General features: G+C 38.4%; 1 protein-coding gene across 8 annotated transcripts in view; it reads right to left on the bottom strand.

The window, feature by feature from the left end:
• Positions 1-1,636: 1,636 nt before the first annotated feature.
• The window catches only part of RCOR3 (REST corepressor 3), a 27,167-nt gene continuing 15,600 nt past the window's right edge, over positions 1,637-13,203 (bottom strand). For 6 of the 8 annotated variants that reach the window (XM_085315793.1, XM_085315792.1, XM_085315796.1 and 3 more), the window contains 4 exons: positions 11,794-11,871; positions 11,135-11,192; positions 5,356-5,597; positions 1,637-4,901 (listed from right to left, as the gene is read on the bottom strand). In XM_085315793.1, coding sequence (XP_085171919.1) covers positions 4,557-4,901; positions 5,356-5,597; positions 11,135-11,192; positions 11,794-11,871 — 723 coding nt within the window. In that variant the 3' untranslated portion in view covers positions 1,637-4,556. The remainder of the gene's footprint in view (positions 4,902-5,355; positions 5,598-11,134; positions 11,193-11,793; positions 11,872-13,203) is intronic. The other 2 variants (XM_085315800.1, XM_085315799.1) reach the window with 1 other exon arrangement.

Genomic DNA, 13,203 nt, shown 5'->3' on the forward strand with positions numbered 1-13,203 from the left:
GGCCTCCGGCGGCGGCGGCGGCGGCCATCTCGGGGCTGCCCCGCGGACCCGCCCCCGGCGGCGCCGGGCGCGGGCAGCACCGTGACGGCTCGCCGGCGGGAGCAGCGGCCGCGGAGAAACCCAGAGGCGGCGTCACGCGAGCCGCTTGGAGACGGCCTCTGGAGGAAGGGCAAGGACGAAAGGAAACGCCGGTTTCAGCTCGTGCCGCGCCAGGAGCCTGGGCGGCCGGCGGAGCGCGGGCGGGCGCGGGCGGCCTGCACGCTGGCTCTCGCGGAGGGGTGCCCTCGCGGTGTCGGAGCGCTCGGGAGCACCCCGGTAAGCCTGGGTTGCGCTGGTGTGAGGAGACGGGGGGGCGGCAGCCCGAACAACGGGCCCGAGGCTTAGAAATACTTACCTGTGTTCACTCTTCAGTGAATATTTTAAATATTTTATTTGGAGTTGGGGTCCAGTTCCCAAGAGATTTTCTGTGCTCATGAACCTGCTTTTGTGGAGGAACGTAGTAATTCTGCTGGAACACAGCTCCGCGAGGGAGAGGATTGCTCAAAAAGATCACCAGGTATCAGGGCTGAGACCTGCGTTGGACTCTCAAGATTCAGCGCACGTAACAAAAGATGATCTGTATTAAGATGAAACACGTGAAGCGGCAGCAATCACCATACCGAAGTCCCCATGGTTATTTCTGTGGTAGGCCCAGAGAAAAACTAAAGGGAGCAAGAGATGTGGATTGGTTTTGCTGCTATGATTATCTCAGTGTACTGAAGAAAAAAAAGCTTTAAGATTAAAGAATTTAGGCAACTAAAAACAGCAGCCTTCACTAACAGTGAATATGAAGAATTTAGGAGTTTTACTTTACTATCAATTTGATACTAGACAGCATCTGGGCTTTCTCTCCTCTCTACTTGAATCTGGGATCAAAAATCTTGTGTCCATCAGCATAAGTCTACAGCAGGCCTCAAGTGGCATGAAAGAGTTTATAGATTTTTCCTCTTTAATTCACATAAAGTTTCCTGTGATCTTAAAGCAGGTATTTGCCATGGCAATGCCTGCTTTTAACTCACTCCGAGAAAGGTAAATGCTGAAGCGTAGCTATTTCGGCCTCAGGAGAAGCTGGAGGTTTACCACTCCTGCTATGAGTAGGAGGTTTTATTTAGATAGCCCTGTTGTACTGCAGCAGGGACAACTGCCAACTCCTCTACAGTTTTCCTTTTCGAATGGCATTTTCCACTTTGAAATCCAGATCTAGCAATCTATGAATTTCAAGACATCTCTCTCTGCCTTGACTTTTTTTTGCCTCCTCTGCCTCCAACAACTGTATTTCTTTTACTGCCATTTGTAACTTTGTCTATTCTCATCTTTTCCTAGCAAGAGGCACGACATTGTTCTAGTAACCTTCATCCTAAACTCTTCCCTAAACTTTGCAGTTCTGATCTAGTCGTACATGAATTCTCCCATATGTAAGTTGCTGGTTTGTATTTTGTTCTCCATGGACTGCAARGTTTCTTGAATACAAACCATGTAATTTTAAAAAATCCCAACAGAATAAAAACAAACATATTACAGACACAGAGAACTATAGTTCCTTTTGCTCATGATCAACTGTAAAACAAATTAAACTGCTTTACTATGGCGTGCAATGTTTAGTGATTGTTTTATTAATGCAGAAGTATCTGCTTAAATTCATACCCATTCTGGTTTAAAGTGCAACAATTAAGTCTGATACTTTCCTTTTGTACATCCATATTTTGCAGTATTGTTCCTAGAAGACATGTAGTTCAAGTTATGCCTTGCATTTGTAAAATCTGCCATTTTTTTGTATGTTTTGCTTTATTAACTAAAATAAACTGTACAAAAAGCTGTAAAGTTACATTAGCTTTTAACAATGTAGGATATACTTTCTCTGCCAAACTTTAGTGTGCAAACATTTTACATTTCTTAAAGTGACAAAATTAAGCCAACTTTGAAGTCAGAGTTCATTACTACATTACAAAAAACGGAGACTAGGTAAGTCAAAAGAAATTCCCCACTGAAATTAACACCATTGTATAATTTTATTTCTAATTCTTAAAAAAATAAATGAATTTAGAAGAGAATCACAGTATAAGGGCCCTAACATTTTAGACCATTACAAGGTACATAAAAATAGAAGACACAGATTCCTTTAAAACTTTAATCCTTTGATTAAGCAGCAAGCATATCACTCTCCAGGCAAACACTGCTTAAAACAAATCCTACCTCCAAAAACAGGACGTGCAAACTGTATGCACATATTCTGCAAAGCACACAATAAAGACATTTTGCTATGTACATACTTATTTAGTACTACAAATGCTAGGAGTTCCCTACTGTGTGCTACAGTGTATGTAAATTAAGAAATACTACCCATCTTTGACCCTCCCTCCCCCCTTCAAATACAGCACCTTTGCCCAATTATAGAATATTTAAACAAGATTCAACTGAATTACAATGTACTGAACAGTTTTATAGCAGTTGGTGGTGGCCAACTCTACTGCAACACCCAACATTGTGCATACTGAAGTCTATTGACAAGAGACAAGACAAAAATTAGCAAAGGTACAATACACACACCTGGGAGACTCAATGCTAGAAAAAAAAAATCCTGGAGATGTATCCTATCACTGTCGACAATTAAAATGAGATACTCAGACAGGATGTCAAAGTGTACCAGAAGGGTTTCACAGCAGTTTTAAAGTCTGGAGAGCAGCCAGATTTGTACATCTTGTTGAGGGGACACTCATGACTCCCAGAACACAAGTTTCAGTGATCACAAATTCCTCAGTTTGAGTTTTACAATGCTGCTATTCTTAGATGACAGGTCATCTGATGCTTACATAGCAGCTAAGGATCTACTTTAATGCAACAGAAGACTCTTAAGGAGGACCATTTTGTATGAAACTTCAGCACATTGATAAAGCCAGCTGTTTAGAAAGAAAGTATCTCAGGTTTATGATTCTGAAGATGTGTCCAAATGAAAACTAAACTACAATGTCAAAACCTTAATTGCAATTTAGGCCATGAGTATCAAACTTCAGATTTACAAACGAAATAACATCTGAAGGTACAAAAGCTTCCCTTTGCACAGATGAAATATGTTAACCAACTGTTAAACTGAACATTAGACYGGTCAATTTATCTGTGAAAAATAACTAGAAATAGCACATTTTCTTCAAATAAGGACTCGTTTTAGTCAAGGGCAAATCCAGTTAACAACAGAATGTATTTAAAATGATTTTCAAACACTTTCAGGTATAAATAATGTAACTTTTAAGAATAGCATGGCAGTTAACCCAAATGTTATTACACAGTTGAAAATGCAGCATTTTTTAATACCTTGATCCAGATCACACTTTTTTTATAATTAAGGTTTCAGATAAGAACAGTTTAATGAACACAGTGAAAATACCTTTTAATTTCCTAAAATTGGAAGCAATGATTAATACCCAAATGCAGATTTAACTTAGTAAATTAAAAAAAAGTAAAAGCCCAGAAAACCTCAACCCAGCTAATCAACTCACCTAGAAATAGCAGAAATCAGACACTCATTTAACACACTAAAATTAGGTTGGCAGCAGATAGCTCCTATTGCCACAATATTCTACTACCACCACCAGCCTCTATGTTTTTATCATGACTTCTTAGGCAAGATATCAATGATCTGTCAATATCTATATGAACTGTAGACAGCCATTCGCAGAGAAATAAAATTCTAGTGTACTTAATAATGGTTCTCGTTACTGTTCCTCTCCTGTCATCCCCTAGGAGCCACAAGTTGCTGCCCCTCTCTCCACCTCAGCCTGTAAGAGATTTTGTGGTAGGAAACTGGACTCCTGTTTTCAATTAACTTACATGATTAGAACACATGTGAGATATTTAACGTTTGGTACAATAGCTCATCATGTCTTCAGAATACTCTTTCAGAGGAGTATTTAATAAGAAAGTACCTTTCTAAAAAAGAAAAAGTGTCCTGGGAAAACACATGAAAAAAACACCTACATTTTACAAGTGCATGAAATGCTTCTACTGTTACCTAAACAGGGCCAAAATTCTGAACCTAAGGCCATTAGGTTTTTTGCACTAGAAAGTAAAACAACAAAAAAACAACCAAACAAAAAACAACCCTACATTTAGGTCTCCTACAGTACTATCTAATCCTAGATTTGCCAAACTACTTTCCTGTAGTTAGATACTTGACTACGAAGAACTGTAGTAAAATAAATAGAGTAAAAATCAGTTAAACAAAATCTTAGTGTGTTGAACATTTATTCGCTTAAGAAGTTAGCTTCCTTCAACAGTTACTCATATAGAGGAGGGCTGTATTGTAGGCATTGTTCTGCTGTACAAGTCTTCTACACAAAAATATTTTTATACAGATGGTCATTGATGTGGTTCCATTTCTAGTTATTAGCTTGCTCCTCTGTAAGACTGGTCTGATACCTGTGAAGGCTTGCTCTTTTCTCCCCTTCATTATTTGGAAAAAAAAAGTAGACATTGATACAATTTTTAAAATGCAGGAGTTAGCATAATTCTGCTTGCTTTCTTCAGTGCAGAGTGGACTGTGATTCTGTCTGAATTCCAATAAGTGAGGGTGGCTGCTGGCCGCTAACTGTGGTTAACACTGGCCTTGGATTTAGACGAGGAGGCATGGAATTAGCTGGGCGGATGAGAGGTGGGGGGGGTTGGTTTAGAGTTGGCCTTGGTTGGATAAACCGAGCCTGCTGTTGAAGTGGTGGGGGCTGACGATGGAGAGCAGGAGCAGCAGGAAGCGCTGGACGAAGTAACGGGGGCGGCTGGTTTAAAGTTGCCATGGGAGCGGTAGGTGCTGGAGCAGATGCCTGTGCTGGAGGTGAAGGGCCTAAACACTGAGTGGCCGGAGTGCTTTGTGCCTGCGCAAAGGACAAAGACAAGATTGCATGAACAGCGGTCCTAGCCAGAACGCAATGCAGTTGGGTTGCCATTGTCCACTATGCAGGAAACAGTATTTAAAAACAAAAACAAACAAAAAAAAAAACAAAAAACCCCTGAAAAGTTACTGAAAAGAAAATCACCAACCAAAATATTATAGACAGCAGAACTAAAAATATTTATGAAGCAAGRGTCTTCTTTCTAGAGTAAGAACTGTATTTTAACAATAAAACAGTAACAAGATATTCACTATGAAAGGTGCAGTCCTGTTTCCACTTGATTAATGACATTGGCTGAAGCTCTATGCAAGCTCATCATCATTCTTTAGAATGTGCTTTGCCACTCCACACCAGTTGTTAACCTTACATTATAATCACTAAATACAATGCTATTCCTCAATCCATGCTTACTTATATCTGGTACACAAAAACACACCTCATCTTCTTCATCAGTGCTCTTTCCTGATGGCACATTAGAAGTATTTTTTGTGTCCTCCCCTAAAGCAGAAGCATCACCATTAGAAGCCAGGGTTCCTTGTTCCGCTTCCCATTCCTGCAATACCTCCTCTAAGTTAAACCGACGCCTGTAGTTTACAAAGAAGTTCTTCACTTGGCCAACAGTCTTGTTGCCAATTACATCTGCAATAGCTTGAAAATCTTTACCATATTTGCGGACACCTGGAAGGCAAAGTAAATAACATAGCTGTGAAGAATCAGTCAGACACAGCTACGTGTGATGTATTTACAGAGAGAACCTACGGGACCTGTAAACCAAGGACTCGCTAATTAGGAGGACTTCTCAATTAGGAGAAGGCCTCAAAAACCCTTAAAGCAAAATAATTTTTTATTGCATAGCCATCAACATATAAATTAAGAACTTTATTAAAAGGTCATTACCCACTCTTCTTAAAGATTTTGGCTTACTCGCCAAGCCTCCCAACCAAAAACCACACAGATTTGGCCTATAATGCATAAAATAAAATCCTTCAGTGTGTTTGGAAAAAGGGCAGAAGCCTGAGACAAGTTCAAGAAGGGAGTGGGAAAGTCAGTGAGCAGGTGTGTATAGGTGTAGCGGGGTCTAATGCTAGAAGTGTCAAGTGACAGATGTTGACAGCTTTCTACAGGTTCCCGCTGTGCCAGCTGTGTGCAGCTGAGACAGTTTCTTTGCCAACAGCCTGTACGACAGCTGGTCAGTGGGACCGGTAGGGTTCAGTAGCTACTGGACTAAGCAAGCGCAGAACAAGGGGGACGGTTCATGTGTCACTGTGTACTGCTCCTTCCTCTGTTTATGACATGCAAGACTGAGGCTACAAAGGATAACTACCAGACATTCACGGGACAAAGTCTTTTTAAAGCTTTCATTCACCATTCAAATTTGGCAGATGAAACTGGGTTTTGGGGACAACTGCCTGGGGAAAATAAACATAAGCTACTGGTGTCTGTTTACAACACAGTTCCCAGCACAAGCCTCCAGGAATTAAATTCTCCAGCAAGAAATTGCATGACAGAGGATCTTCACATGATTCTCTTTGTCCACTTTCATGTTGATATCAGTAGGTCAGTTGTTTACAAGCACTTCACAAGGAAATGCTGCTGGCCCTTTACAAAAATCTCAATGTGGGCTTTGTCGAATTCCAAAATGAACTCTGTGTATAATAACACTGAAAAAAATGAGAATAGAATTCTGTAATATTAAACTTTAGTTTGTAAGTCCAACCTTAGATTTAACAGTTCTCTCTCAGCTTTATTTAGGGTATATGTCTAGTTCTTCCTCTCCTGTTTAGAGGAAAATAATTCTCATATTCTCTTCTCCAGCATCCTACAACACAGCTTTTAGCTATGCTAAAGACATTTTTCACCACAAAAGTCCAAAAGTTTGGAGCTTGAAAGAAATAGAATATTAAATGAATTTATTTTACAGCACTATAAGACACGCTCCAGATTCCCTAAACAGAAGGCTCATTTTTGCTCTGAACTATGCTTGGGCGAACTAAAATTTGACTTCTTACATGAAGCTCCTGACAACTGAACCAATTCAGGACATATTACAGTGCTTAGAGGACAAGCATTCCATTTCATTACAGGAGCAGGAATTTATATCCRATTTCATCCCTCATTTCAAGAAAGTGAAGCAAAGGATTCAGAAGGTGAAAGCTGTTCCAAATCTGAAAGGTATGTTTCTTTTCAACCGAATTGTAAAGAGTATGGCCTTCATCTTGTTCTGCCCTTTTTTACTTTCTTCATTAATAAGTACTTATGATGTGGTATGTACAAATGCAATTTAAGAAAAAAAAAAAGTTCAGCTCTAGGATAACACTTTTTGTAGCTGAAGTTAGTATTACAACCATCAAGAGCTTAAATATGGCTGGCAACATTACTTCAGCTCTTTTCCTAGCACCTATAAAGGCATTCAACTATTCTGACTGCAAAAACCTTGGAAAGAGAACAGAGGGACCTAACAGTGCTACGAGGGAGGGAGCACACCTAAGGAGAACAGAGACAGGGGTTTAGCTCTATGCATCATCAGTCATGCAAAGTGTTAGCTGTACTCTTTAAAAGCATGCACGCAGAGAATACTCCCCCCAGTATTTTAATATCCTTTGATTGTCACATCATTACCACCCTCACTAATTTATAATGATCATTAAATGTCCACTTCAACATATCTACCATCTTGCAGAATTCATAAAATGAACAAAATGCCCAACAAAACAAAGCAGTTTTAAAATATAAAATTTAGTTCAGATTTTTAGTGATTTCAATCTTTTCTGTTATTAGTCTGCCTATACCCCTCTCTTCCCCATAACCTGCAAAACAACTGAAGCTGTAGGCTAAATCCACCTAAAGTTAATAGAGACAAGGTCTTAAGCCTATTTCCAGGCAGAAAGGTTGAACACAGAGTATATCAGGCCTTCACTGAGAACCCAACCATGAGAAACACCTAGACAAAACCAAACTTCATTAGTTCAGCTACACACAGCACTCCTCATTTTGGACTCTCTTCAGAGGAGTTAGTGTGGCTATAGCATCACCGCAATAACTTCCACACAATACTGTAGCAAAACACTTTTAACCTGCACTGAAAACACAGAAATATTTCAATACATATCTATGAAAGTTTTACACATAAGGTGCTGCCACATCTGCAAGAGGACACATCATTCCCTTAACTCAAATTGGTGCACATTACACATCCTGACATAAATCTTGTGCTAAATATTACCCAAATTATTTCTAAAGTGTTTAATCTGCTAATTGGTAAGAATAATTTTACTAGGTTGTTGACAGAGAAGTTCAAAAGACGACTGCACAACTTCATACATATGAAGGCTTCCCCMAACTTGTTTGAAGAAGATCCCTCTGATCACCGGGATTCTTCAAGCTCTTCAAAACACTGCCCAGGTAAGAGGTGCACTTGAACACAGGCCTGCTCAATATTACAGTCTTTCATCTTAGATGTCTAATGCTGAAAATCATAAATGCAAGTTTGGTACTGCGTACTCTGTCTAATGCTGTGCAGCACAGCTAACAGTGACAGACACACAGACACACACACAAAACTTCAGCCTGGTTCACAAAGCAATATAATGCAGCACCACAATGACACAGAAACAGTTAGTTAACCCAACCTCTGGATTAAGACTGCAGCTCCACTGTGATGTTATTACAGTGCTCCTGGCAACTAGCTCACACAGTGTTAGACTCTGGATTTCTCAACTGTTTTCCACTGCAATGAATTAACTGAAAGCAATACACTGCTTTTCAATTTGAATTTGGCTGTTTTGAACAAGCCTTAAAACACTTCTGCAATTGCAATTTTGATGTGGCTGAGATCTTAGTTTGAAAAGATGATCATGCATACACATTTCTATACACAACTAAAACACCTCACATGACACACTGGCCCATTACATTCTGTAACTATTCAGGCATACAGTTTAACAGTAACCTGGTGAAATATACCGCRGAAGATTGGCCTAGTGATTTTTATCAAGTCTGAATCCATAACCCTGTTGCAGGCAGCCACACTAATTCTGACATGCTCATCTTCATTTTAATATTTTTGTTCATTATCTCCTCTTTAGTTACTAAACTCCTGAGACCACATTAACCCAAGTAGAAACTACAAGAATTATTTCATTTTAGAAAAAAGAATATCAAAATCATTTTACTGCAGACTATTTTTGTGATTCCCCAGCAAGATATAATGCTTGTATTTAAGCGAACAAATCATGGCAGCGCAACCTACCTGCTTAATGCTTATGATTTCAGTAAAATTGTCAAGTATCTAAAAGTACRTGCCAGGTTTTATCAATATTTTTGATGTACTAAACCTACTTTAAATGTACAAACTAAATGTCCCCATGCGTAAGTTAATTGAGATGTTCAAGCCCAACAAAAACTATGGTAACCTTTAGTATAGCAACCATGGCTATTTTAAAAGCAGTCAGGGCAAAAAAGAAAAAGAAAAAAAAAAAAGGAAAAAGCACTATGGACTTTTCATATATTATCCTAGTAGCTCAAGCAATATTTGGAAGTGAGAGATCCAAGCCCAGGGTGTTCCTTAGCCAGAGGCACAAGAGGCTTAAATCTGTAATTCTCACATTCCAGGAGAGAGCCTCCACCACGACTCCATCACCAGGCAACAGGTAAGAGARGAATAATAAGAATACTTTGTCCCTTGTATTAAGGCTTCTCCACTTTTATATAGTGGCAAAGGAAAGGGACTGAAAAACAAAAAAACAAAAAAAGCCAAAAGACCCATATAAGAATTGCACGTAATTCAGTGAAAACAGTAGTCTTTCACTTCCCATCTCCCCCTTAAAAGCTGAAGCTGACTACCTACACAAACTGGAACGCGTTCCCTAGAGGAGGGACCAGGAGCCTGGAACTCCCTGCCAGAGAGTTGTTACCAGTCCTCATTCTCTTCTGCCCATTCTCCAGTTTTGTTATTTACCTTGTTGACTATACAAGTTTAACAAGTACATAACAAGCTCAACGCATTCTTATCACCTCCCAACCTGATCCTTGGTTAGAGCTCTGATAATCAAACTAGGGAAACGCAAGAGAGTCTGAATCCTTCGATCCTAAGGCAGCCACAATGATCCTGGGTTTTCCCGCTTCTCCAGCAAGCRGTCTATCCACTAGACTAGATACTAAAGGTAGAGATCTCTTTCAGATGCATTTGAAAAAGAATTAGTCATACTGAGAGAAAGACTGCGAACAGTTTGGAGATGTGAATTTCAGTCTCAAGAGGCATGCAAGTTCAAGAGSCATGATTTTGGAGAAACGTTCTTTCAGCATCTCCATTCAAACTTCAAAATAAACCTAACTTTAGGTTCAGTATATGTCACTTGGTTAATAATTACCAGGTATAATACTTGAYAGTTTTGCACTGATACTCTGATCCAACCGAAGGTTTTGTACTAAAATTCAGTTTTCAATTTTAAAGTAGGTGAAGAATAGAAGAAAATAAAGATATGAATGAATAGTATTAGAGGCAATTTATATTATCTTGGAGAAGCTAATCCATAAAAACAAATCAACATACAGTGACTTCAAGATAATAACGGGCTCATAAATATTTCGCTTACTCTTTCCTCGATTAGCTAGCACATGTTAAAGCAAGACCAAAGTCAGTTTTCCTTCAAATAAATGAATAACTGCAAGTTTGCTGTATCAATAACCTGGAAATTTTTATTTTTATCCAATAATATCATTAGTACAGTATCCATATCTGGCTTCAGACTCAAATGCCTCCACTGGTTAGATATCTGCTCTATCATTCCCTCATGAACAAAGAAAATAACTGTAAAACAGGTACTTCTGCTTTTTCCTACTTTAAGGATACACAGAGATGTCTTAACAAGTGCTGAAATTTTTATTATTTTGACTATTACTTCTGAATTCCACTTCAGAGAAATTCTTGTAATGTCATTTAGAAGATGAATAAAGGGACTTCTTGGTACTATATAGAGCTGTTAAACCCAGCTTAACTTCTCTATTTAAGATTTAACACGAGTAATTGAAAGACTAATATCATTTTGCTTGAAATTATATGCTACATATTCTCACCATTTTTTTTTGTTGTTGCCTTCCCAGTGACTTTCTTGTAAGACCAGATGAAGTTTAACTTTTGTTTTATAGGAAAGTGTCCTGAACACCTCTCAAAATCCTTTGCACCAGGTTTCAAGTCACTACTACTATTAACATACCTTGTACTGCAAGAAGCTGCTCTTCTGTGGTCCAACGGGCATTGATTTTCTGATTAGACTATTAAAATCAGAAAAATGGCACAAAGATCATTAAAATGTTTCAAAAATTGTAATATCTGAGCATCAGAATGTGTTTTAGTTGCACTACGGTTTGTAACATAGGTAAAAACCTTTTGCTCAATAAACCATAAATTCATAAAGTTTAAAGCCACTTTCATGAGGAAGAAGTAGTATTAGAGCATTTCAGTTTAGAAATGAAGTGATATTTTTCCCTCTACTTTATTACAGTTCTTCAGTTTCACCTATATCCTAACTTATGCACAAGCTAATGATCTTTATACAGACAGAATTTATAGTTAAATTTATCTAAACTGTTAGAACTAGATATTTAGAATGCTTTGATTTTTTGTTGTTTCATATCCAATCCTTTAAAACAAATAGTTTCCTTCATTTATTTATTCAGCCAGTTAACATAAGACAAAACAAAAACCTACTACTAATTTCTTATAAAGAGGCCGGACTCGCCACTGTATACATTTCAAAGAATCCTGTTTAAGTTGCTGCTGAAATGCAAGCACTATGCAGCAGCAAAAGACATTTCTGTAGTTCCCACTAATGTAAGTGCAAGGCCACAAGTTCTAATATTTATTCTGATTTACCTCAGGAGGTTTGAATTCTTCAATCCCGCCTTCCATTTTCTGTTTAAGTGCACTGTTTACTTGCTTAGCATTTTGAACCTTGGTCAAAAACAACAAAGTTAATCAGCTCCACAAAGAAAGTTGGTCACTTTACACATATATCTTCACTAGGATTGCCACAAGTGTACCTCCTAAGTTAGAAAGAGAAACATTATGGTTTAAGGCTTCTCTACTTTCAACTGTTTTAAAAAAATTTTAAATGAGACACAGTTTACTATAGAGAGAAAAAAAGTATTTAAGTCAGCCTTTCAAAAGAACAGTTTGTCTGCAGGAATATTAAAAGAACATACAAAGCAAGTTTTGACAATGTTACCTATATTCTGGAAGAAGACTGCAGAATATTCTAGGCAAACGCTTGGTTCTTAGATTTCCAAGTGATATGTACTGTATAAATACAATCATTCCTTCTCCAAAAAGTACTTGGAGGGGGAGGAGGGGGAAGAAGATTTATGAGCTATTTCCAGTTAGCTTCTTCTGACAGACCACTTTTTATTCACCTTAGATCATCACAATTTCTGTAAAGGTTTTCCTTGAAATAGTTTAAAATACATAGATAAAATCTTTTAATCTACAAGGAGAGAACTTTTAACTCACACATAAACACAGTTATTAAGCATTTAAAGCTGAGTAATGTATATAATGTATATTTTAATATGTAATGTATATTTTATATAGGTAAAAAAAATAATTTGGCGTACTATTGTGCACAGCTATTACAAATGTTCTTTAAGTATGGGCATAAAAGCAGACAATTCAGTGGGAGATTCCACAGGCTGCATCTCTTGAGATCACTGAAAGGAGAGAGAGGGGAGGAAAAAAAAAAAAAGCCCACTCCCACACCCTCAAGGATGTAACTCACCTACACTTAGGCTAAAGAGTGAAAACCCACCTATGCTATTTAGCCCCAAAGTCCTGCTGTGATAGAAAGAAGTGTATTTCTCCTGCAAAAGAATACAAGGGAGCAAAGACCCCATGAAACTCTTTGTGCACTCCATGATTTTGCAACACAGCAGCTCTTAGTCTATAATGAGGCAGAAATTCCAGCAGATGAGCCTTGAATTTGTTGCCACATCTCTCCTAGAAAGCAAACATACACATACTGCCGTGTCCTGAAAAGCTGAACAGATTTTATGCTCCAACTTTAAGTGCTGCAAGTTAACTTCTTTATGCAAAAGAAACAGGTTAAGCAGTCCTCTTAATGGTGAGGACTACAAAGCAGTTTTCCTAAATGTAGTAAGAATACTCAGCATTTTAAATAGAGAAATAATTCGGTCCATAATTCCCYCAGTCCCCAGGCTTTCCTGGATGTCCTATCCCACAGTATAGGATGTCCCATTCTAAAAGCAGCTATAATTGTAAGCATTAAAAAAT

This window comes from Rhea americana, unplaced genomic scaffold (assembly GCF_003343005.1).
Source record: "Rhea americana isolate MKP2758 unplaced genomic scaffold, rheAme1 scaffold_44, whole genome shotgun sequence".
Lineage (NCBI taxonomy): Eukaryota > Metazoa > Chordata > Aves > Rheiformes > Rheidae > Rhea > Rhea americana.